This window comes from Thamnophis elegans, chromosome 6, assembly GCF_009769535.1.
Source record: "Thamnophis elegans isolate rThaEle1 chromosome 6, rThaEle1.pri, whole genome shotgun sequence".
Taxonomy (NCBI): domain Eukaryota; kingdom Metazoa; phylum Chordata; class Lepidosauria; order Squamata; family Colubridae; genus Thamnophis; species Thamnophis elegans.
In genome coordinates, this window is record NC_045546.1 from 37,533,326 (window position 1) to 37,560,991 (window position 27,666).

The following is a 27,666-nucleotide window of genomic DNA, read 5'->3' on the forward strand; positions in this document are numbered from 1 at the left end:
AAAACTTTAATAATAGTGGAACAAAGAAAAGTCAGTAAAATTAACGATGCTACAATGTGATTGAAAATTGGTAAAAAAAAAGTTTTACAAAAAATATATGTCATCCTTGAGCCCAAACTTTCTGTTGCTAAGTGAGACATTTGTTAAGTGAGTTTTGTCCCATTTTATTATCTTTCTTGCCACAGTTGTTAAGTGAATCACTGCCCTTGTTAAATTAGTACCACCGTTGTTAAGTGAATCTGGATTCCGCATTGACTTTGCTTATCAGAAGGTTGCAGAATGTGATCATATGAACCCAGGACACTAAAAACCATCATAAATATGAGTCGATTGCCAAGCATTTGAATTTTGATTACATGACCATGAATGTGAAGAACAGTTGTGTGAAAATGATTAGAAGTCACTTTTTTGAATGATATAACTTTGAAAAGTCACTAAATGAACTGCTGTAAGTAAAGGACTACCTGTACATCTCCCTTAATTATTTTCAAAACAATAAATATTGGAAATGCTACAACAAAGAAGTAGCATTTTATTGCATGAAATGATTATGGGAAAGACTCAAAAGTACCAAAAAGAAATGCACCAAAACATCCATAAAATTTACTCCCAAAACTAAAATCATATTTTTTTTTTAAATTGGATATGTGTCCAGAAAATATGAGTTATGCTGCCAGCAGCAAGAATCAATTTGACACAACAATGGAAAAAAGAAATTTGCTGTCAATATATGATTGGGAAACTAAAATTGGAGAATATGCTCCATTGTGCATGCGCGTGCTGGCCAGCTGACTTTGGCCTTCTTTTGAGGCTGTTTTTTCCTCCGGAGCTCTCTCGGAAGGCTCCGGAAGGCAAATGATGGCCCTTCGAGCAAACTGGACTGCCATTTTTTGCCCTCTGGGTCGCTCGTATAGGATTATGGGTGTGACATGCCCATGCACGACCTCCCCGCGCTCCACGCGCTCCTCCTGCTTTTGGCACGTGAGCCAAAAAAAGGTTAGCCATCACTATATATACAGCTGTGTGAAAAAGTCCTGCATGCTTTCAGTTTTAAGCTGTATTTACATGTTTAATCAACTTTTCACTCATAGAAACCACACAAAATTAGTACTTTGATGAAAATTTCTGTAGTCGGATTGAGATGCACAATTTTTATTAATATAACCAAAGTCTTTTTAAGGTTTTAAAGTCTTTAAATCAGCAGCGAGCTTTGGCTGACCAATCAAAATGCACAGAGGCTAAATCTATAAGCCAATCAATGTTGTCCTACTCTCTGACTATAAATAGGCATGAAAAGCATCGAGAAATTTAATTTAGATCTGGTTGCAGACCAGGATCAAGGCCTTTACTTTCACCAGTACTGAGCAGCGGCATCACATCATTTGCTTCGTAAAGAGGGTTACTCCTGTACAGAAATAGCCAAGAGAGTGAAATGCCATCATACCACAGTGAGCAGAGTGGTTGAAAAATACCAAATAATTGGTTCAGTTGATGACAGACTCCACTCTGTAAGACCAAGAAAGTTGACAAAATGGCAAGATCGGGCTTTGCAATGCATTTCGATGGTTGACAGGAAGCTCATCTCACCTCAGATTACAAGAATTTGGGGTGAAACATGTGATGTAAAAGTGTGCACAAGCACAGTGCGTCTCAGACTGCTTACCAGAGGGCTCAAAGGCTGCAGGGCTTGAAGTAAACCTTTGCTCACAAAAGGTCACTGCTCTCATCGACGTGTGTGGGCCAAGAAGTATGCCAAGTGGACCAACAAACAGTGGGCCAAGGACATCTTCATTGACAAGAGCAATTTCTACTTGACTGGGAATCAGTGCAATAAGTATGTCAGAAGATTTCCAGCTGAAGAATTTAGGCCGTACTGCCTGAATCTGTGAAGCACCCATTGCACGTGGTCATCTGGGGCTGCTTCTGGTATTGGTCAGATACAAATTGTGCAAGGAATCATGAATTCCAAGCAGTATGTTGAAGTCCTGTAAAAGACCATGCTTCCTTCAGCTCAGCAATGTGTAGGGAAGGACTTTTACTTCCAGAATGACAACGCTCCTTGTCATCGAGCCAAGTCCATCCAGCAGTAGATGAAGAAGCATGGTGTTCCACTCCAGGATTGGCCAGCTCAGAGCCCGGATTTGAACCCAATTGAGAATTTGTGGGCCAAGATTGGTTATAAATAAGCAAGAAGCATCCGAAGACCAAGCAGGAGCTGATTGAATCCATTATTGCAGCCTGGCACCACACTGTCACCAAAGATCATGTGCAAAGGCTTATACAGTCTATGCCAAAGCAATGCCGCCTGGTGATAACTAATAAGGGCTGGCCAACTTCATATTAGTAACTATGTTTGGTTACCTAAATGGTCCTTTTCAGGGCCACAAACAATAAAAATGTTAACAAAACACTAACATTGGCCTTAGTAATTGCAACATGTATTCCACTGGGTGTGCATCAGTTAATCTGTTTTCATAGTCATTGTAAGTGTAAGTATGCATTGTAAGCATGCAAGAAAATTCACAATTTCCATCCAAACAGCACCAAATTGCAAAAAGCTTATGCTTTTCACTTAAAAACCACCAGTATTTATTTAAATACAACAATATTTGAATAGCAGTTAGCATAAAATATAATAAAATCAATGGCCTATCCAAAAAATGTCAAAAACCGCAAACCGTAAACGGTGCAGGACTTTTTCACACAGCTGTGTGTGTGTGTGTGTGTTTGTGTGTGTGTGTGTATTCACTGCAAGAAGTGATGCGGTGGCTCAGTGGCTAAGACACTGAGCTTGTCTATTAGAAAGCTCAGCAGTTTTGTGCTGCGTAATGGAGTGAGCTCCAATTACTTGTCCCAGCTTCTGCCAACCTAGCAATTTGAAAGCATGTAAAAATGCAAGTAGAAAAATAGGAACCACCTTTGGTGGGAAGGTAACAGCGTTCTGGGTGCTTTGGGCGTTTACCACATGACCACAGAGACGTCTTTGGACAGCGCTGGTCTTCGGCTTTGAAACGGAGATGAGCAGCGCCCCTATAGTTGGGAACAACTAGCACATATGTGCGAGGGGGAATCTTTACCTTTTATTCACTGCAAAAATCTAACCACAGAATATAGTTTTTGAAGTAAAAGATAAAGTGTTAAAAATAAACTAATTTAAAAAGAAGTCAATAACAATGACAGATGTCCAAAACAAAGTGTGAAAATATTTAAACAGCATTATTGGTTTTGGGAAAAATATGGAGGGAGTTGGGGAAGAAGGAAGCTACTACCAGCTTTGTTTTGTTTTATCTATTTTATGTGCATATGTATGCCTTTCTCTTTTCTTTGGTTTTGCTCTTTTTATTGTTTTCTTTATCTGCCAGAAACAATGTTACACAATAAAATACAATTAACTGGCATTGATAAAACTTCCTACACCTTGTTATATGCTCACCACAATAGCCGTAAGCAATAGAACTGCATTTATTTGCATGCTTACCTATATCTACTCACCTTGTAATTTCTGGCAATCTAAACCTCAAATACAAAACAGGGATTCCAATGAATTGTTCTGCCAGATAAAGCAATTCATAATTTCTTTCAAGATTCAAAGGGAGACAATCTGGTATAGTCTAGAAATAACAGGAAAAAATATATATTAGGTAATGATTCTTCCAAACTCTTCTTCTCCAAATCTACCTGCCATTGTTGAGGCCTATTATTAGTATGCAATATATTCATATAGTTAATATTTTCATTGTTTTCAAAAGTAAATTGCAACCTTAAGAGGCGAAACACAAAACAGGATAAGAAAAGAAGATTTAACCATATACTGTCAATTATAATAACAATCCATATAATATATCCTATTCCTGCTCATTGCAGAGACACTAAAAATCTCATTGATCCATTGTTTCAGTGCCTTAATCCAAATCAAGCTCCCTTTACACACATTGTTCTTTTTTTTAAGACATCCAATTGTTTATAGAATGAATATTGCTTGTCTAATTTTGACTATAATTTGGACTCGGGCTAAAACCTGACCTTTATAACTTGTCAGTATTTTATTATGATTGATGACATACAATATCTAAACTATATTTTACAACTTTAGTCACAGAAATCTTAAACTTTTATCTGAGCATCTTTAGTCCTCTATTTATAAAATAAAGTCATCCAGCTCAATCAATGTAGCTTTTGGGTAGTGTACAGCATAAAAACAAACAATCAAAGGGAAACAAGATCTTTCATAATAATAAGCAATACAATATAAGAATATATGAATACCAACAATGAAAAAAAATGTAGTAACCAAGTACATCAGGGATCCCCAATCCCTGGGCCAAGGCCTGTTTGCAACCAAGCTGTGCAAGTGGTGGGCTGATGCGCACATGCATGCGCACAACTCAACTTGAATGAGTGGTGGGCCAGCTGTGTGCTCATGTGCATACATACACATTAGCCAGCTTCTTGTGTCACACTGTTCCCCTTTCCCCCCTAGAGACCCCAAGAGCAACGATGGAGATCCAGTAAGTCCGAGTCAGACCGAGCGCTTTTAACATCCAGCATCAGAGCCTACCTTCGGGCAATTAGGACGACTAAAAGAACACACATTGCCTCTCTGATTGCTTCCGCTGAGTCGCGCCCAGCCGCCTTGTTCAGGATAACCCGTTCCCTCCTAAATAGGAGGGATACGGGCGATCCTTTGCAAGGCAGAGCTGAGGATTACGTCCAATTCCTCGCGGATAAAGTTGCTCAGCTTCGGACGGACCTGGACTCCAATTGCGCAGAGCCAGCTGAGGCACCAGGGGAGAATCTGGCTGGACATCACTGGGTTGATTTTCAAGCTGTTACCCCTGAGGACGTGGACAAGGCCATGGGAGCTGTAAGTGCCTCCACATGTGTACTGGACCCGTGCCCCTCCTGGCTGGTCGCTAACAGCAGGGAGGTGACATGGGGCTGGATCCAAGCGGTTGTTACCGCCTCCCTTTGGGAGGGGTTCTTTCCCCCCACTCTAAAGGCGGCGGTGGTGAGACCCCTTCTGAAGAAACCATCTCTGGATCCAGCCGTCTTAAACAACTATCGTCCAGTCTCCAACCTCCCCTTTGTGGGGAAGGTGGTTGAGAAGGTGGTTGCCTTTCAGCTCCGGCAGTCCTTGGAGGAAACCGATTATCTAGATCCCTTCCAGTTAGGATTTAGGCCAGGTTACAGCACGGAAACCGCTTTGGTCGCATTGATCGATGATCTCTGGAGAGCCAGGGACGGTGGTTACGCCTCCGTCCTAGTGCTCCTTGACCTCTCAGCGGCTTTCGATACCATAGACCATGGTATCCTTCTGCGACGACTGCGGGAGGTGGGGGTGGGAGGCACTGTCCTATGGTGGTTCTCCTCTTACCTCTCAGACAGGTCGCAGTCGGTGTTGGTCGGAGGGCAGAGATCGACCCCTAGGCCCCTGAATTATGGGGTGCCGCAGGGTTCGGTCCTGTCCCCCCTCCTGTTTAATATCTACATGAAGCCACTGGGTGAGATCATTCGACGGCACGGGATAAAATACCATCAGTATGCGGACGATACGCAGTTGTATCTGTCCGGCCCGTGCCAACTCAGTGAAGCGGTTGACGTGATGTGCCAGGGCCTCGAGGCTGTTAGGGACTGGATGGGGGTTAACAAGCTTGTACTCAATCCAGATAAGACCGAGTGGCTGGTGTGTTTCCCTCCTACTAATTGGCCAAGTGTTCCATCTCTCAGGCTGGGGGGTCAAACAGTACGCCTCTCAGACAGGGTTCGCAATTTGGGAGTCCTCCTGGACCCACAGCTGACTTTTGAACACCACTTGTCCGCTGTGACCAGGGGGGCATTTGCCCAGGTTCGCCTGGTGCACCAGTTGCGTCCCTACCTGAACCGGGAGGCCCTCACTACAGTCACTCGCGCCCTTGTGACCTGTAGACTGGACTACTGCAACGTGCTCTACATGGGGCAGCCCTTGAAGAGCATTCGGCGACTCCAGCTTGTCCAGAATGCAGCCGCGCGAGCGATCGTGGGTGCACCTCGGTTCACCCACGTAACACCTATCCTCCGCGAGCTGCACTGGCTGCCTATTGGTCTCCGGATACGCTTCAAGGCGCTAGTCATCACTTATAAAGCCCTTCATGGTATTGGACCTGGGTACTTGAGAGACCGCCTGCTGCCAATTACCTCCTCTAGACCGATTAGATCCCACAGATTAGGTCTCCTCCAAATTCCATCCGCCAGCCAGTGTCGACTGGCGACTACTTCGAGGAGAGCCTTCTCTGTGGCTGCTCCGACCCTCTGGAACAAACTCCCCGTGGAGATTCGAACCCTCACCACCCTCCAGACCTTCCGCAAAGCCCTTAAAACCTGGCTATTCCGACAGGCCTGGGGCTAAAAAGCTTCTACCCCCTTCTCGAATGGTATGACTGTTGTGTGTTTTAAATTATGTATTGTTGCGCGTTGTTTTAATTTTTTTTTCTGTATCCCCCTCCCTTAGTTGAGTTGTGAGCCGCCCTGAGTCCCCTTCGGGGGAAAAGGGCAGCATATAAATAAAATAAACATTCAAACATACATTCAACAACATTCCACCGGCTGCCAAGCCTCAGAGCTTGGGGACCATTTAAGTACATAACAAAACAATCACAGGGGATTCCTAAGTAGCCCTTAATGCTTTGGCGATTAAGAGCCAGGTATTAAGGGTTTTTCTGAAGGCAAGAAGAGTGGTGTATTGAATAGTGGGAAGACAGTACCTTTCAGAGGTAATCAGAGAAATGCATTCGTAAATGGAACCTTCTGGGAATGTGTGGGGTGTGCAGATATTCTTGGCAGAAGGCAATCTTTCAACTAACCTGTTCCTATGTCATGTAGAGTTTTCAAGTAATAAGAACATATATTTTATTAATATATAGGAACTCTGTTTCGAGGCCACCTTAGCCAAGAAATCTGTCCAAGAGACTTTTCTCAACCCCCAACTTACTTTACAAAACTGCTGTTGTGTTGATATAATTAAATCAACATATATAATTAGATCAATATAACTGCTGTTGTATTGATATATTAGTAGATATAATTAGAGGCTGCTGCTTTGAAATTTCAGAGGAAAAGAAGAATATAAATCTAAGTAATAAAAAATAAATTGCTTTGAATACAGAGAGAGAGAAAGTTATGAATAGATCAGTAAATCAGATTGCAGAGTGCAGAAATGGATGGTAAAAGATGTTTAGCTGTCTCTTGGCATCAAGAAAAAATAAAAATAATTACAATTGTATTTCACCTCACAAGTTGTCATATCCTTGGAAAGCTTGAAACCTTTCTTGCCATCACAATAGCATGTGAAGCTTCCTGGAGAATTGACACAGATTTGGGAACAAGTGTTTTCAGCACATTCATCAATATCTGCAGGGAAATGAACAAAATGAATCAACTGGCAGAACCCTTGAGAATCATGCATAAATAATATGAAATTGAAGAATTGAAAGAATAGCACAAATGCATATTTAGGTGGCACCTAAGAATTCATGACTTATAAAAAATGGATGCAAGTACTCCTCTGCTGTTTTAAAATAATCAGTTACCAGTTACACCAATTTGATGTCATAACTGTCAGGTTTTCAATTTTAGGCCACAAATAACAACAAAGGCTTACTGGATGTTTGGTAGGATGCCATTACTATCCATTTATCTTGGCAAGGCTTCTTGTACTACATTTTCATGATTTTTGAAAAATGCAATTATAATGTCTCAAAAACGTATTTTCATTGTATGCAAAATATCCTTTACTGATAGACTGCTTTAGAAAAGACTGCTGTTTCTAAATTCCAATAGTTTAAGCTTTTTTCCCCAAGTTTCACTCATTAAATAAGCAACTAGAAAATTATTAGTAAATGAATACTGTGGAAAAGGCTAATGGATAAAAACAGTAATTGAACTGAGGTATTCTTGCTAAGGAAATTGCTGTGTTTAGAGAAATAATAATAATAAATTTGCATTGTTCAATAATACTCAAGGTTTTATATGCTATTACTGCATATTACATATTAAATCAATAACATCTTAAATATAGTATTTGGAATTACAGTATACACTACTTATAGCAAAAACCAGTTCAATTCAACTGTATCATAGATGTGTACATCTGTGTGCAAATTCTGAATACTTGAGAAACCTTGGGAAGCAATTTTCCAGAAAGAAAATGTGAGCTGACCAAAATTATCTTGATAAAGCAAATTGAGCTCTCTATTGTATTGGCCAAACACATTCAAGAATTTGGAGGCATATGGCAATGTGAAACGCAGCATTAAAACTTTTTGAAAAAAAATCTTATTTATTTATCAAATTTATGTGCTGCCAATCTCACAGTTCAGACAAATCTGAGCAGCTTGCATCAAGATAAAACAATTGTTCTGAGCTTTTAAATATAAAAATGGGTTAAAATTAAAATTGCAATAATAAAACAAGCTAAAACAAGGATTTGGGAGAGAGAGGCGAGGTGCCTTTTTTCTTAGTATACCAACCATCTCAAACCAGCAGCAGTTTTTTCAGGACCCAGTCAGAATAGCTAGGTTTTAAGACTTTTTCTGAAAGCTGAACGCCCCTTATACAAAGTTCTCTTTTGGCCTTTCTCAGGCTGGAGAATTCTGGTATCATAAAGAATTAGGAACAAAGGTGTACAGAGTAATCTTGGAAAAAGTAATTTAATGATTTTTTCATCTCAGAATTTTATCATTTCCTAACATTGATAGAGTAAAGCACATCTGGATTACATGCTTTATTTTATGGTCTATATGTTTGCTGTGCGTGTGATTTTAACTTTTGCATTTTAGATATAAATAACATATTTATGTTCTATACAAACCTAGACACGGCATATTTATATAACATATATTTTGCAACATGGAATTTACATGAAATCAAAATGACAATTATCTCTATAGAAAATTATAGTAAATTCTCTACAAAAGACAAATTAGCATTTTGTTTAGGAATCTACTGAAAATAAATATATATACCTTCACATTTCTTTGTAGTTGAATTGTAGATGAAACCAGTTTCACATTCACATATATACTTCCCAGGTGTATTTTTGCACTGTGCTGTCCCACAAATGTTTTGATACAATGTGCATTCATTCCTGTCTATACATATAAAGTGTGCATTAATTTCCCCAAAAAGGGAATTGTTACTTTTCTATTCCGTTGCAATTTTATACAATGGAATAAAGATGGAAAAGTTCGTTAAATGTTAACTAACCACAAGAAATTATGGACAATATAAACATATAAAATACAAACAATGCAAAAGTTAATAGGATGTGGACATTTTACTAATTGTAAGGATTTGATTCTCAGATGTTTATTAAATTGTTGAGGATTGTTATCTCATTTTCCACATTATTGCTAGTTTAATTTTTCATGAATTGTGTAAGGTTTCTTTCATGTTCTCATTCTAAGTTAGGCTTTCTGAAATTCTATTAATATCATCTAGCATGGACCATAGAGTAATAAAATGCACAATCCAAAATGTATAGAAAGGATTATATTTAGGCAGGGGTTTGTTTTGGAAGTATATACACTCTCCACTTGTTAATTAAATGTAATTATCCTTATCCATAGTCCAACATGGGATGAAGGCACTCACATTGCATTTTGGGGTCTTAGACAGCACCCCCATGCCACATTTTGGCTTTCAGGTTGACGCAGGTGGACTTCCAGGCCTAAAATGTGGTGCAGGGGCACTTCCCCCATGCCCCATTTTGGGCCTTGAAAGCCTCCTGGACTAACCTGGAAGCCAAAAATGGGCGAGGGGAAGGTGTGGGGTGTCTGCACAGGGGGGTGGGGGAGCATGGGTGGGATGTCATGTGCGCATGCACGGGGGTAAGAGCCCATGGGTGGATTGCACATGCATTGCATAATGGATGTGGGCACGCGCATGTACTGTTGCGCACACACTTTCTGCACTTGATGACAAAAATTTTAGCCATCACTGTGATAGGGCATTGAGGACATTCTAAATATAAGATTGTCAGGCTGGTACAAATCTTGTCTGAAAGCTGGAATGCTGCTGTTGACAACCTTATGCTAGATTACTGCAGTTTCACTCAATATGCAACAGTTTCCTATGTTCCCATTTAATGTCCAAAACAGGTGCATTGAAATTTGCTTGTATAGCCATTGACATTATGATTTAGCCTTTTAGTCTTATTTCATAATATAAATTGAACTTTTGTTTCCAGTGTGTTGTCATTTGTGCTTTCTGACTTTTTCCTTACCACTGCAGCCCATTTTATTTGGCTCTATATAATAACCATCTTCACAGTAACAGCGGTAGCTTCCAAGAAAATTAACACAAATTTGATCACATCCTCCATTTTTCTTTATAGGGTCATCACATTCATTTATATCTGGTGGGGGAGAGAAAACAACCTACTGTCATAGGCTGAACTGACACATGAATATTCAACATGAAAATATATGATGAAAAGATACACCCTGTTATCAGTTAGTATAGTGACCATACCTTCTTCACATTTCCCTCCTTGCCATCCTGGTTTACAAATACATGTGAATGTGGCTTGTCCATCTCTGCATTCTTCATAACCCTCCATATTGCATGGCAAAGGATTACACTGGTCTGGTATTACTGCAGGAAGATTACAGAATCAGAAAAGTGCTAATATTATAACCAGCTCTCTTTTAATTCTGTTTCTTCATTTTCATCCTAAAAAAGAAAGGACTTCAATGACTGAAGATATCCTACAGATGCAATTATAATTTTTGCTGGACCTTTCAGCTTGTTCTCAGATGCAATGCGGAACAAACTTCTGATCTCTTGTAAGTGAATGCTACCCATTTATTGAATTTATTTACAAAATTTCCTATGTAATTACAAAATTATCACAATTTATAAAATTAACATTTTAAAATTTCATAAAAGATTATATTGAGAGTAAAAAAAAGTTACCAAAACATAATCTGTTCTTATTTTCCATATAAACTCAATCAAAAAGTTGGCAGAAACAGCTTCTTTCTTCCTTTTTTCTCTAGGTAGCTAATTTTGGCAGCAAATTTGTTTAAACCTCTGCATGGAGAAAGTCACAGAGAGAAAATTGCTACCACTAAGAAAGCTGTTATTTGTCCTTGATGTCTCCATTTCAATCGATGATAGTATCACCAGAAGAGCCCCCTCAACAGGATTACATAAGCATAGTAATACCATTGTGTCATAAATCATTTAGGATTTTATATATCAATCTGGCAATTTGAACTAGGTATTGTAACACTAAGATAGCCTGTGAATGTTTAAAGCCAAATGTTATATCAGGATATTAAAAATTCTGACCATGTGAAAATCCTAAACTCTTACCAAAGAAAGTCCCTTTCAAAGTACTATTACAACAAATGAACTGAAAGAACACTAGAACATGCCTTATATCTATGTTTTCAAACAGGGCAACTTTGAGGTAAGTGAACTTGCTGGCTTGCTAAGGATTTCTGGGATTGAAGTCCCCACATCTTAAATTGCCAAGTTTGAACAAAACACTGTATTGTATGAATAGGTATTTGCCCAGGACTGGTCTTAGTGAGTGAACCAGCTAAAAATGAAATAAAAAATCCATGCTACTTTAGCCTAATGACAAAGCTGAGTGAAAGAGAATTCTCAGACATCCTTCTTCCTAGAGAAGTCATTGACTCACAATGTATTTGTAGATTATGCCAAAAATAAAGAAACCACATTTTGGCTCAGTAAACTCAGTCTGTGTTAACTGGCAGCACTGAGACATAAAAATACCTACTGTACTTGTCAGGTGCTCTGCTGAGGCTACAAGCAAATTTGTTTCCATATACGTGTAAGCTAAGGATGCCATTGTAATCAATTGATAGATTTGTGTTTGTTTTGCTTTTCCTGTTGTCCCAATAGCATGTGCTATGACACAAGCACAATTGATGGGGGAAATGAACATCAGAGAATTAATTGTCACTAGAGACTATTTAGCAAGATAACATGCTCAGGCATGCTTATCACTGATTCAATCCCCAGAGTCTTTAATGACAATACAGAACACATCAAGGAAGAATGAATAAGAACACAATTTAACTTGAGATTGCACAAACTTTAGTGCAGCAGTCCAGTCCTCAGGTAAGATAATTAAAAATGATTCCCTCTAGGCCTTCTGTGTTCTCATGGATAAAAGACAGAAACAGTTACTGAAGAATAAAAATATAAACTGTACTTTGGAGCTTTTCAATTTCCTTTTGTAATCTGAAGGAGAACCAGACTATAATTTCATCATTACATACAAGAAGAAACCCTTTACAAGAAGAAAAGTCAAAAGGAAAAGAACTTCACTCAAGTTGTTCCCCAATTTCTTTCATACACTTTTCATTCATTTGTTTATTAAAATAAATATTAAACTAAATATTTCCCATTGTTGCATTAAAGGAACTAGGTAAATGTATTAATGCAATCAATTGCATTACTAATTGCAATTATTTTACATAATAGTTTCCATCTTAGTTCAGAAAGTATAAAATCAGTGGTGGGATTTACTTATCTTCGCTACTGGTTCGCAAATGTGAGCGTTCATGCTCGCTCCCTCACATGTGCCACCTTCTGCGCATGCGCACCACCTTCTGCGCATGCGCACCACCTTCTGCGCATGCGCACCACCTTCTGTGCATGCACACCACCTTCTGTGCATGCGCAAAAGGTCATGCATTATGTCGGGCGATTGGGAGAAGCCTCCTGGAGCAGCCGCTGCCGGTTCGCCCAAATCGGAGAGGACTGGATGAATACCACCTCTGTCTAAAATGTGTAAGAAATCATACCTGTTACACAGGACCGCAGATCAGTTGGAGAATCTGGAGTCAGTGATGGCATTCTGAAAATTCCAGTTCTGAATGAAGCCAGACAGTCTGTGAAAGCATTAATCACCTTCAATTTATTGACCTGCTATAGCCACTAAAAACAACATTACATGGTACAGGGCTTCCTGACCTATATTTCTTCTCACTGAAGTTATGGAAATGTGCACTTTTAAATGTATTATTTAAATGAATGACGGAGTTTTATCAGTTTTTTTCCTTTTCCTTACAGTGAACAGTTTGATCCAAGATTTAATGGCATGTGAAATTTACTGTGCTGTTATACAAATCAGTCAGTTTTCTGACAGTTTCTGATAAAAGTAGGGAATTGAAAAAATGGTAGCAAAACCCCGGAGTTCAAGGAGTTTCTCATAGCCTGAAAAAATTGAACTGGTTTTTGTATTTGGCAAGTATTTACACAATGTTATATCTTCTAGTTTTATTATGAATGCTGATGATTTTGATTTCACATGTTGAAAAGCAAATAACCTGAAGCAGATCTGGCGTTTTACCAGAACAAGGGATACGTGCAAAAGAGCATCACTTCTAACCTTCTACTTCAGTCAGACATAAAAAGGGAACAAAAAATATAAATTGATTTATATGATTTAGCAATTTAGCAGAATAAATATAACTTGCATTTTATATATGGAAGTAACTTTATTTTTTTTCCATTGTGGCTTCTTAGCTTCATTATAATAAATTAGAAGATTTTGAATTATATGCCTGTTCATTTGTTCTATACCCCTTGTTGTCATAATCCTGATACTTCACATTCTGTATATGCTAATGTCTCCACTAATAATTAACCCATCTCTGCAAAAACAACAGATTGAGAGAAGGAACAAGAAACCAACACTGCAGTTACATTTACTTAGGGGTGTAGCTAGAAAATTTAATTCTTCGTGGAAATAAAGTCATACAAATAACCCTATTTTGACTGGCATTTGTATTATTTAGAGATAAGATTTACTTAGTACTGTAAAAGACAAATAATCACATGAGTCATGGAACAGCATCACTTCTATTAGGCCATTTCACTTCAGAAATTTACTAGGCTCCATGTTCTGTCACTTTTTCAGGCCCTGCATAATCATTTCTGCTCTCCCTTTGTTGTGAGGTCTTATTTTAATGTAATAGTGTAATTTATTATTAAACTGCTAAGCTACTGCCACTGGTTTATACTGAAGAAATATGTGCCCGTATTGAATTAATAGAGACAAAGAATAATCTTGATTGCATAAAATCTGGTATAAGTGAACAGAAAAATAAAACTGTTCAAGGATACATCTGTGATGCACTCTATGTAACAAAGAAAGCTTTGTTACATAGCAAAACAATTTTTAGTTGTGGCAAAAACCGTTACCATTTAAACAGTAACATACATTAAAAAAATAGTAAACTTACCTAAATACCTGGGATAGAAATAATCCTGTTTTTTAAAAGAAGAAATGAATTAGAATGTATATTAATTGATAATTAATCAAAGCATAAATGGTTTGTTTAAAATAATGTTTAATTGTTTAAAATAAAACAATGATGATTAATAGCTGGACTATAAGGTTATAACACATAGTTTTCTATATTTTATGTTATTAAATAATATCATAAATTTAATCTCTGCTTTTTAATGTAAATAAATGGATGTAGAAAACTATTATTTTGAAAATGTATGCATTAAAAGCAATGTTCATATATTTCACTGTTATAACATATTCACTGAAACCCATTTTATTGCAATGCCATAGAACTTAAGGGTGGTCTGGTTTGAAGGAACCAGAACATCTCTGCAGAAAATTGCCCATGGGCATTCTAGGCTCACAACAGACCAGATAGAAGATATGTCCAGTGTACCCTCGGCAAATCCCAACCATTAACCACTGTAGTACAGGGCCATCTTAACACCATTGTAGGCCCCAGGCAAAGCAGTGTACTGGGGCCCCTTTGACAAGTACTCACAGGAATAAAAATGTAAATGGTTGATAAAATTAAATATATATTTATTTTATTGGCACTTCCAACAAAATCAGTGTTGAAACATTAAAAACATGCTGTGCAGCAACAACTAATCAAAATGATAAACATTTGAACAGTACACGAGGCTTGAAAAACATAATAATACTCAGTAAGCTATACAGTTGCTGTACTTATATGATACAAGGTGCATTGAAGGGTTAACATTAGGGGTGGGCTGCTGGGGGTTCGCAGGGGTTTGGGAGAACCTCTAGCTAAGATACTGTGCAGTTTGAAGAACCCCCAAATCCCACTCCTAGCTGGCCCCTACCATCCCTCCCTTCGCAGGAGTCCCATTATGGCCCGTTTTGGATGCAAGTAAGTGCAGGTGCGTGCACAGGGTCGGGAGAGGGTGAAAAACAGGCCCACCAAAAGTTCAGGAATGCTGGAAACAGGCCCGTTTCCAGACTCCAGAAGGCCTCCAGAGTTCGGGGAGGCCATTTTTGCCCTCTCAGAGGCTCAAGGAAAGCCTCTGGAGCCCAGGGAGGTCAAAAATGCCCCCCCCAGTTGTGCATGAAGCTGCCTAGGCCACGCCCATCATGGCCACACCCACCCAGCAAACGGGCAGAGAACCCCTTGCTAAATTTTTTAAAGCCCTGGTTAACATACACAGATCATTATGGGCCACCTATGCTCATGGGGTCCACGAGCAAGTGCCCATGCATTAAGGCAGCCCTGCCTAGCAACCACAGTGAAGCATCCCAGATCTGGTCCACAGCAAACAATGTGTAGGAAGAAGAGGAAAACTGCTAATTTCAAATTGAAAAAATGAAATACAACTTTTGATTGCTTGAACAATAGTGACCCCAATATCACAAAGACAAATGGTAAAACATGGGTACCAAGGCATGTGTGTGTCATGATTAGGACAAAATGAGGATGATCTCTCTGCCATGATTATTTGAATTTTGGGGAACAAAACACCAAAGATCGGAGAGCTCTTACCGTTTCGGGGTTATTTTCAAAGATTTCCCTGGCTTCTTCTCTATTGCAGTATTCTTCAATACACTCCCTTTCCATATTCCCCTTCTTGCTTTCTTCCATAAAGGAATTTGCACGACGTTTTCTGACCAAAAACTGTGAGGCATGATTCTGAGACAAAACTAAATTAAAACAAACATTTTGTATTAACATAGAATTAAATTAACAATCTTCTCTTGTGTCTTCAAGTAATGCCAGAAAAAAAAATTAAAGTTCTTAAAACTGTGAGGGCTGTTGTTAAGTCAACATACAGAACTGGAAAGAAAGACCAAGCTTTCCTTGATTTTCCTAAATCAACTCAAAAATGTCAAAAACACAGAATTACACAAATTCACCATAGGTACTTTCAGAGGTGGGCTGCTGGAGGTTCACAGGGGTTTGGGAGAACCTCTACCTAAGATTCTATGCAGTTCGGAGAAGCCCTAAATCTCCCTCCTGGCTGGCCCCGCCCACCCCATCCCTCCCAGGAGTCCACACGTGGTCCATTTTGGATGCAGTTAAGTGCAGGGCATGCCCAGAGGCTTGGGGAGGGTGAAAAACAGGGCTACAGAAAGTTCGAGAAGGACAGAAACAGGCCCATTTCCAGCCTCCAGAGGGTCTCCGGGGCCTAGGGAGGCTGTTTTTGCCCTCCCAGAGGCTCAAGGAAAGCCTCTGGATCCCAGGGAGGGCAAAAGTGCCTTCCCCCGCCGTGGTGCAGGAGGCCAACTAGGCCACATCCACCCGGCAACTGGGCAGAGAATCCCTTGCTAAAATTTGAAAGCCACCCCTGGGTACTTTAGGTTAAATTATTAAGACTGTCTTATAAGTGATTATTTTTAAATTTATGAAGTTGATATAGTAGTTTCTTTATATAGCTCATTCTTTACCCACAAGAATCCCTACAGACGTAGACCTGTTTTTTGAACATTTATATGATTTAACAGTCTTAATAGTAACAGAGTTGGAAGGGACCTTGGAGGTCATCTAGTCTAACCCACTGCTCACACAGGAGACCTACGTATATTAGGGATTCAAACTGCTGAACTGCAGATCTTTCTAATCGTCTTAGCCACTGAACCACCTAGTCAGGTAATATGTATTCCACCTCTGCTTTCTTCAGTAGTATCTCTGATGAAGAACTCCAGAGAATTCAAAAAATTCATTGACTTTTATGAGGATTTATATGAATAATACATTGTTATGACCAAATTTTGAATTTGGCTAATTTTCCTTCTTGAATCAATATCTTATTTTGTTATTTTTAAGTTTACCAAAATTTATTTGCACACAAAAGCTACTTCCTTTAAGAGATGCTCTTCTCCATTCCTTCTTGAGCAGATTTTTTTTTAAAAAAAACTCTAGGCAGCCTTTAAATTTGCTATAATCATAAATGCCATGATCAATCACCGTTTTCAATAGAATATGTATAGCCCTTTGTGCTCTCTGAGCTTGGTTGTTTGCTTGGATCAGTTCACTGTAATATTACTAGTTGAGAAATGAACCATCTACAGACAAATAATCAAGTTTAGAAACAGCAATAACCTCTTTTTCCAACTAGACTTCTTAAATTATGATGGAATTACAGATCTGGAACATGAATTTCAATTCCAATGTTCCAGGGTAGACAACTCAGGTATATCATTTTATACATATGCTCCAAAGTGGCCAATGTCAATCATTTCATACACCAAATGTAATTGTAGCAATGTTTGTTATACTACATAAGTACAAGTGTCACAAATATGTTGCATAAAAATCCTGAACCCAAACAGCCATGCTCTATGTATGCATATATTATTATTTTCCTTTTGATGGTATTTTTTCTGGGTATAGTCAATTGACACAATCCTGAAATATTTCTAAAAATTGGTTGTAAAAGTTTCTCTATCTCTAGTTCAGGGGTTTCAAACTCAAGGCCTGGGGACGAGATCCAACCCATGGGGTGCTTAGAACTGGTCCATGGGGGAGCCATGGAAGCAGCAAAGGACTGGCCAAAAGTGCCTCTACCAGTGAAAACAGAGCTCTGGAGGACCGCAGGCGGCCCTTCCGAGCTGTTGTTTTCACTGGCAGAGAGTTTCAGGAGGCTGTCGCAGCCAAAAACAGAACTCAGGGGCCTATTTTTGCTGACAGAGCATTTGGGCCACCATAGGTGGCCCCGATATGAGAGACAAGCTGGCCATGCCCGTCATGGCCACACCCACCCTGCCCCCCCAAGGTCAAACACAACCCTGATGTGCCCCTCAATGATACCCCTGCTCTAGATAATGAAGCAAAAAGATAAAGAAATCATTTGTTTGGGAGTCTTGTTTATCAGACTTTATGAAAACTATGCTGTTAGAGTTTGAGAATCAGAAAGGTGAGTAAGGAATAAGGAATACAAAGAACATTTGTCCATTATACTACACAAAGCACATACATAGTTGAAATATCTACATCCCTATTTCCAATCTGAAATATTGGCAGATACAACAGTCTTGTTACAGTGCCAACCCAGTGTCAGTACACTCTTCATCACTCCAATATTATGAATAGTAGTTCTTTAGTGAGAAAAATCATCCCCTTTAATAACAAATGAAAGTGATAACTGCTAAGTACATAGTGCTAATTTACAGAGACTATTGTAAAACACTGGGGGTGGTATATAAATCTAAGTGCTATTCCTATTGCTACTCCTACTGCCATATTCACTATCCTCCTTGTAACATCTCAAATTTGTAAATATAGGTAGACCTTGACTTACAACATTTCGCTTAGTGGCCGTTCGAAGTTACGTCACTGAAAAAACACAACAATTTGTCACACTTATGACCATCACAGCATCCCCATGGTCATGTGATTTACATTCGAATGCCTGGCAAGTGGTTCATATTTATGACACTCACAGCATCCCAGGGTGATGTGATCCCCTTCTGTGACTTTCTGACAAGCAAAGCCAGTGGAAAGCCATATTTAGTTAACAACCATGTCACTAATTTAACAACTGCAAACTTAACAAATGTGGCAAGAAAAGTTGTAAAAGGGGGCAAAATTCACTTCACAAATTTCTCATTTAGCAACATAAATTTTGGGTCAATTGTGGACGTAAGTTGAGGACCACCTATAACTAGTTTCTTACATTCAGCTGTGAACAAACTGTGAACATTTGTAAATAATTTATAAATAGTAAGTATGTATTCAAATCTACAAAATGTTATGTTTAATTTTGAAACCACATAGCAGTTTAGTCAACTGCTGTTCACATAGGCCAGGGACTGCGAAATATGGCACGCGTGCCAACTGTGGAGCCATTTGTCAGGGCACGCGAGGCATTGCCCCTGTTAGCTGGCCAGCATGCATTCACCCTCCCCAGGCTCCAGAGACTTTATAGGGGCCTGGGGAGGGCAGAAAGAGCCCTTCCGCTCCCGAGGCCCTCCAGAGGCTTCAGGAGGGCAAAAACATTCCTATGGGCAAACCAGAAGTTCGGGAATGGACTTCCTGTTTGTTCGTAGGGTCGATTTAACCCCTCCGGAGCATTCAAGGACCTTCAGGAGGCTTCCCTGAAGGCTCCGGAGGACTAAGAACGACCCTAAGAGCAAACCGGAAGTGACTTCTGGTTTGCTCGTAGGGTCATTTTTTTCCCTCCAGAGCTTCAGGGAAGCCTCCTGAAGGTCCCTGAAGCCCCTGGAGGGCCTCTGGGAGACAGGGGGCTGTTTTCACCCTCCCCAGGCTCCTATAAAGCCTCTGGAGCCTGGGGAGGGTGAAAACAGCATGCAAAAAATGTGGGGGAGTGCCTGTCATGCACGGGTCACACATTGCATTATGGGTGCGGCACGTCCATGCATGACCCCCCCAGTTCTCCCCCCCCCTTATGGCACGTGACCCAGAAAAGGTTTGCCATTGCTGGCATAGACATTTACTGAGACAAGTAATTTGATCCTTAACCTTTTCAATCAGCTGCAAAAGTTTAAAATAACTAGCTAGTATTTTTACTATAGGGAACAGAATATATTTCTGTATATATGTCAAAATGTTTAGGTCTCTTCTAAATCGGATTTACTTAGGACAGATGGACATGTCTAAAGATAGAATATATACTAATTTTAGGCTGTAAATATTAATGTTGGATTCTTTCCAATAAAAAATAAACAGAATATTTGAGTAATCTAGCCCTTTTTATTAGGGTAGAGTTTATTGACTTCCAACAGGTACAGACATATATAGAGAGTTCAAAAGAAACACATACAGCATAAATAAATGTGAAATTTTATTGAGCAATTGTTCAAAATCATGGATGTTTTGTGTTTTCAAGACCTTTTCTTTTTGTATAAATGACTGACACAAGGAGTCTTTTTCTTTAGATCAATCAAGTGATCTTCCATTGATTGTCACAGAAATTGACAATAACAATATGTGTATATGTACAGTAAATATGCTTAGGAAACAAGACCAAGTAAAAAGTTGATATGATAACTGTTCTGTCCCCCCTTCTCCGCTCGTTAACAGACGACAGGCAACAAACTTAAAAGGAACTCTCTTTATCAGTCCTCGGCTCAAACTGGCTTCGAGCCCAAAATAAACCTAATTAAAGTCTCTGCCTGAAGATAACGGAATGCAAAACAAATCTCTCTTACGGCAACACAAGGTGAACAAAAAGAAAGCAAAGCACTTCTTCAAATGTCTCTACGAATCAGGGTTACAGAAATCAAATCACTTCTCCAAATGTCCATCCAAGAAACCACGACCGAGGATCAATGAACGTTGAAACGAATGAATGAACGTTGACTCCTGCAACCAGGGCGTGGCACCATCCGTCCTTTTATCACCCAAAGACCCACTAACGAGTCCCAGCTGCATTGTCAATCTTGCATCCCGAAAAGACTCACAGAAGACTTCTGCTGAGTCACAACAGATAACCCTATCATGTATCTTACTGTACCAAAAGAAATTAGAAATCACTGCTTTGTTTCTTTCTTTTCCTTTTTTTGCTCACTTCATTTTGTCTGCCCTCCTTTTCTCCCCATTATCTTTATTTTATTTCTATTTTATATTAAGAAACATAAACCCTAATTATACCAAATAAACCCTAATTAAAAAAGGAAAATGACAACAGTTCATTTTATAAGGAACATGTGTATAAATTTGCATAAAAATAATAAACAAATAAAATTCAGAAACTCCAAAAGCTTAAATATTGGAACAAATCCAACAGGGTGACACTCAAAGATATCAACTGTAATTCTCCAGATTTAGACAAGTCAACTCACCACATACCAGGCACATGTGACCACTTTCCATTGTATGTGTTATATTATACCATACGCAAGTATGACTTGCTAGTAATTATGCAGAAGTTTGCAGCTTTATTCTATTAGAAATTGTTTCTAATAGAAATAATTATTTGCTATATAACTCTGTTGCCTACAGGCGTTAAGATTTTTTTTAAAAAATATTGTTTCAAATAAAGAAGTAATTTAGATGCAGAATGTGCATTTTTCAAATCAGTAAAACCTAGGCAACCTTATTGTTGCTTTGTTGTTACAAAAAATAGACCTCTTTTCTTCTGAAAGTGCTAAAACTGGCAGAAAGAAAGTAAGAATTTCAGCAATTCTTCTTTGGTGAGTTCCTTTGCCTATCATAGTAAACAGCAGAGCAGAAAATCCTTTTGATTCTAAAGTTCAGAGAAAGAATTTGAATCAATGCATACATAATCCCTCAAGAGGCTTTAACGTTACGAAATCCAGATCTTGAGAACACGCCATAGCTTTTAAATGTTTCAAGGAGAAATTTTATCAGCATATGTTACTCGGGGAGGGCGGGGGAGAATATCTGTGCATCTAAAAAGTAGCACCTTAAAGCTTAATACAAGTATTACAACATATGAGTTTTGTGAAGTACAATCTCCTTTTTATTCTTGATGTAAAAATATTCGTTAGAAATGAACAGTGTACAATTTTCTCTTTTTATTTTATTAGATGTAAGCAAGGATACAGAAGTTATCTACATATTTAACAACCGTAGTATTACCGTTTTGACTTTTGTAGTATTATAGATTTCTACTTTATCTCAAATATAAATTTCTATGTCATATCGCACATTCTCCATATGGGTAGCAACTATTTACTATTGTTCAGTTGCTCAGTTGTGTCTGACTCTTCACAATCCCATGGACTGATCACTCTAGGCCTCCCTATTCACCACTGTATCCCATGCTCAAATTCGTGTTCATTGCGTCAATGACATCATCCAAACATCTTGTTCTCTGCTGTCCCCTCCCCCTTTTGCCTTCAATGTTTCCCTACATTATGAGACCACTCATTTTCCAATGACTGCTTTCATAACCTTATAATTAGATAAGAGAATACAACTTATATAGTGAACATGATAACAGTAGCTCAATGCTTGTGTCTAAATGCTACTATGCACGGGATTCAGCTTCAATTATTGTATTCAATTATTGATGACATTTGAATGCCACCTGACTCCCAAGATCATTGAATGGCTTTAAAAATCATCATAATTTGTGAAAAGATAAAATAAGCTATATCCATAAGGGTCTACTGTTTTAGCATGTATCCAAGCAAATTAACTTATACCAGCCATTTTGTGGTAATGCCACAAAACCTGCCTGTCAACTAAAAATATCACAATGCTGGTGAAGTAATCTGTACACCCACAAAGGAAGATACAAATTTAGTTTAGTAAGATTTTCAACCAATGAGTTAATATAATAATGAAACAAGTTGCCCCAAATATACCCTTGTTTGATGTCTTTTTATATTGAGGTTGTGTCTGATAATAGCCCTGATGATTTAGTTATAAGTTATATACAAGTTATAAGTTATATACAAGTAGTCCTCAAATTACAATGACCTTACATAGTTATGACAAGCTGAATGAATGGTATTTATGAGCTTGAAGTTCTAACTATTGCAGCACTTCCTCCAGTCACGTGATTGCCATTTGAAAATTTCTTGCTGGCTTCCCACAAGCAAAATCAATGGGGAAGTTGCAAGTCACTTCCATAAATCTTGTGTTCCATAGCAGCCCCTTTCCACTCATATTCCATAGTCATACCTGCCAGTAGCTCCAGACAGCTTGTCCATAGTGTAGACTGCATAGTGACTATCTGCAATGCCCACTGAACTGACTGCAGCTATCATTAACCAATCTGCCCTAGTGGCCCATCTTCTGTATGGAGTTTCTACCCACAGCACTATCCCACATCTCACAACACTTGTACAAGTGCCCATGCTCCTGCTTGGGACTCCCATCTCTTCTGCTAACAACACAGTTCTCCAACCAAGACTGCTGGGATTCCCATGCTAAGTGATGTGGTCAAATAACATTATGATTTATGATTACATCACTTAGGAATTCAGGTCCTAATTGCCATTGACACCTGAGGACTACCTGTATGGTAATATAGCTTACCTATAGATGTTCACTCAATTTTATTTCATGGAATGGCGCTGGTAATCAGGAAAATAATCACAATTATAGTATATATTTCAATAAAATTTTATAAAATGAATTTAATCCAAAGCCATCCCATTTTCCTTAAACCTATATTGTTTTCATCTAGCCAATTAGGCTAGACATAGATATCTAGCTTAAAGCTTATTTAGAACACTCAGCAGGCTAATTAGATTATAATAAACAAGATCTGATTGATTTGACTTCTGTTTGATGTTGATCTTCATTCCTAGGATATTATTTGACTTATGCAATAAAGATAACTGCAACACCTTTGGACCTACCAATCAATATTAACAAAAGGGGACAAAGTTTTCTCTTGAACATTTTCTTACATCCAGCTGTGTTGACAATTTGGTAATCTCAAGAGTCTGTACCTAAAGACTATTCACATGAACAGTCTGTATTAAACCGTGGTTGTATAATGGATCCAAAATTATCCACAGATTGGAAATTAAAGTGCATTTCAAAGTTTCAATTGATAGTTAACATCCCAGAACATGATGTGAGCAATACTTTGAATGCAGCCGTCACTTAGTTAAAACAGTGGGTGAGATCAAAGTAGTGATAGGATTTGGCCCATGATCTATATAGTTTATAATTAACTACTAAAGAGTTATTTACAATAACATATTCATGGTCAGACCAGCATACAGCATTAGAGACAGTTTCCTGTTATTCTTCCATATATTTACATGATGTGTATATTATATTTATATTATATTTATATTATATATAATTTTCTTGGCTTTTTAACTAGTTTGTTCTACAATTACCAACAATAGATCATTCTAGCTTTTGCTGCAATTTGACACTAACTGATGCTGTATTCTCCATCATCCTTATACTTAGTCTGCTTTAATGGTTTTGTTTTGGCTACTTGAAAATCTTACAACAGGATATGTCACAGCCCACGTGCCAAGCCTGAAGCAGTTCTGAAGGACTTCAGTGGAAGTTAGATTTGTTGTTCTTGATACCATAAGATTCTGAGAATTTTGGTAAATAATAGGATGAAGTATCTCGGTGTCCTAGTTAAATCTGTAAAAGTCTATATGTTCTATACCTACAGTTTGTTGAAATTGTACCTAAGCATGAAAGTTTTTGGATTACTAGAACATACTTAGTTATGGATTTCTCTTTTTTTCTCTGTAATTTATTTGTGAAATTGTTATGGAACGAAATAGGGAAGGGGAAAACAATCAAAACTATATTACACTTAATGAAGGAAACCATGGGCTGCTAATGAATCTGCTTTCATCTGCTAATTGAACCTAAAATTAAGATGTTGATCCTTTCTGTCTTATCCAACTCTCCAAGGGACAGCAGAAAACTATTTAGGCATGAAATCTGCTACCCCTAACTCTTCTGCCTCTGTTTCAAGTCCACACAGTCACCTGATTTCCCCCCCCCCCAGGGTAATGAGTAATAAACCTAACTTTTTTTTTTTTTTTTTACATCTAGAGGCTGCCTTGAATTGTATGAGAATAAGGAACACACCATTACCATCAGACACTGGAAAAGCTAAGCATGGCTTAAGTTTGTGTAGGATTGGCATGTATTGAAGACAATGTTGTGAGAAACATGTTTTCAGTTACTGAAGATTACTGAAGATTTACTGTAGATGAAATCTCTAAACAGACTGCATGTATTATTTAAATGTATTTGTGGGAAGACAGTAATCTTAATTTTAAAAAAACCACAATTGTCATCCTCTACATAAAATACTTGTTTAAACTTTTCATCGCAGAACTAATTGTAGTTTGTTTAATACTTTTTATTTTTAATATGATTTCACAATACACCAAATGCCTCCCCCCTTATTTTTGCTGGGGTTAGAATTTTTTTTTCTCTCTCTCTCTCATTGCAATGATAATTACTCATTCTCCTAGTTTGGCCTCATTACAAATATGGTTGCTTATGGAAATGGAAAAGATATTTGCTTAGCAAAAACCAAAAAAGCTATTTCGGATCCTGCAGAGTTTAAGGGCACATCAGAATCTCTCGGACAATCCTGGCAACAAGGAACCAGATCCACCTAAGCCTGCGGTGCCATAAACTAGAACAACGTCCCATTAAACTCCGTGATATTTATTTCATTGAGTAAACGTGCAAGTAATCAGGTTGCATCCCTAGGAATTCGAAGGGCAGATAATTATTTTCACAAAAAAGACTATACAGTATGTCGGTATAGAATTCTTCCCGTTACTATTCTTTACAATCTCTTCCAACAGACGGCTTGAAGAAAGCACAAAACAAGTCCAAATTAACTAAAAAAAAAAACAACAAACGCAAGCCCCACTGAAACTCTTATCGAAAGATGGAAAGCGGACCAATTTTACTTACACGTCCTTGCCTCCGAGAGGGAGATCGCGATCGTTGTAATAAAGAGGCAGTAAATAAGCAGGCAAACAATGTCGAGGAGTCTCATTCTGAGAAGCTGAGAGTTAGTAGGCTAACTGGATCGGTATATCTTCTTTCGGAGCTAAGAAGCGGATGCTGGCATCTGCTCTGAGTTGAGTTGCCGTTTGGTTGTTCGCACGATGCCGGGAAGAGAGGACAGTGTTCTGCCCGGTTCTAGTCCTCCTGCGGAGCGGGAGGGAGAGGAGACTGGTTGGGGGATGGCCTCATTCGAAGGCAAGACAGTTCCTGGAAGCGGTCCTGTCCATTTCAAGTGGTGGGTAAACAGGAAGGCCGAGGGGAGGACATTATGGCACTGGCCCAGAAGCTGCTGAACCTCCCGGCGGGGCTGGTCTCGCTAACCGTTTGCTCAAAAGGACCCTCTGTGTGCGTGTGTGTCCTTCCGTGCGCGCGTGCGAGAGAAAGAGGCAGAGAGGCGGCGAAATTGCCTTTTTGGTTGCGTTCTTCTCAAGGCTCATTGCCAACAACACAGAAATGGCCAGTTCACCTTCAACTCATTCCTCCTTCCAAAATCAAAGCTGCCCTTTGGCTGTATTTGCATAGCGAGCTAGAAAGGAAGCCACCAGAGTTTTAAGCACGCGAGATCCCAGCCTCTCTGGCTAATACTGCAGCTCTGCTTTATGTAATCTCCAAACAATTGATTTTGCTGAATAGACAGATGCATTTAATTTTTTGGAGAAGGTGTGGTGATGTCCACTGTTTACAGTACATAATGTTGCAATTTTAATGTAACAAGGCTTTTTGAAGACTTATCTTCCAAAGACATCAGTGAATTGCTATATGTGACTTTAAATGAATTGTTATCTAAGTAGTTCAATCTTGGCTTTAATTACATATTACAATTGAATTCTTACTAGACATAGCTTATTGATGAACAAGAAAGAAGTTTGCATGGCATCTTAAGTGACATCTGTTAATGAATCCTATTGACCTAAAAAAAATCTAAACAGACACATAAACTTGTATTACAATGCTGCAGTCCTACGTGGACCAAACGCTAGAGAAATCATGACCCAATGGTGAAGATGCCCACAATTTTTTGTGGCCAAATAGTCAGTGAAGTATCTGCAATTCTTAAGGCAGCCATTTTGGGAGAGGGGGGGGGTCTCAAAAGAATTTTTGATAGACTGCATGGAGCTCCTTTTTTGTAGCCCTGATGTTCAGATTTGAACTGCAACCAGTTTATTGACATACACTTTCATGGATTGGAATCATTTTGCCTCTTTAAGACTTTGATCATTGTAGAAAGTATAGAAAAAGGGCAGGCAGACCCAGGGAGCACAGTCTAAAATTATCAGCCTGGAGTCTTTACATTCCCTACTTTAAGTCCAACTTTTCTTAAATTCCATTCACTCTTATCTGGTGTGAATTTGATGCCGGGCTGTTAACTGACTAGATTCATCACTAGATTCATCGGCAATAAAACTGGAACAAAGTATATACTTGATTCTAAGCAACTGACAGAAAGCCTCAGCAAGAGTAGTAGCTTGGCTGATAAAGGTAAAGGTTTCCCTCGCACATATGTGCTAGTCGTTCCGACTCTACAGGGGCGGTGCTCATCTCTGGGGGTGGTGCTCATCTGCATTTCAAAGCTGAAGAGCCAGTGCTGTCCAAAGACGTCTCCATGGTCATGTGGCCTGCATGACTGAACACCAAAGGCGCACGGAACGCTGTTACCTTCCCACCAAAGGTGGTTCCTATTTTTTCTATTTGCATTTTTACATGCTTTCAAACTGCTAGGTTGGCAGAAGCTGGGACAAGTAACGGGAGCTCACTCCATTATTCGGCATTAGGGATTCGAACTGCCAAACTGCTGACCTCTCTGATCGACAAGCTCAGCATCTTAGCCACTGAGCCACATCCGAAACGGAAAGCTAAACAGGGAGTTCCAGGGCTTTGGTTACACTAGGAAGCTGGGAAAAATTGTCCTGGAAAAAAGCAAGGGCAATCAGTTTTGTAACCTTACCAAGAT

General features: G+C 38.9%; 1 protein-coding gene across 1 annotated transcript in view; it reads right to left on the reverse strand.

The window, feature by feature from the left end:
- The window catches only part of PROS1 (protein S), a 37,484-nt gene extending 11,381 nt beyond the window's left edge, over positions 1-26,103 (reverse strand). Inside the window, exons 1-9 of the mRNA XM_032219272.1 lie at positions 25,620-26,103; positions 15,810-15,967; positions 14,259-14,283; positions 12,816-12,902; positions 10,507-10,629; positions 10,259-10,390; positions 9,000-9,125; positions 7,265-7,386; positions 3,493-3,611 (exon numbers count right to left, since the gene is read on the reverse strand). Of these exons, the coding sequence (XP_032075163.1) occupies positions 3,493-3,611; positions 7,265-7,386; positions 9,000-9,125; positions 10,259-10,390; positions 10,507-10,629; positions 12,816-12,902; positions 14,259-14,283; positions 15,810-15,967; positions 25,620-25,704 (977 nt within the window). The 5' untranslated portion in view covers positions 25,705-26,103. The remainder of the gene's footprint in view (positions 1-3,492; positions 3,612-7,264; positions 7,387-8,999; positions 9,126-10,258; positions 10,391-10,506; positions 10,630-12,815; positions 12,903-14,258; positions 14,284-15,809; positions 15,968-25,619) is intronic.
- Positions 26,104-27,666: the final 1,563 nt, after the last annotated feature.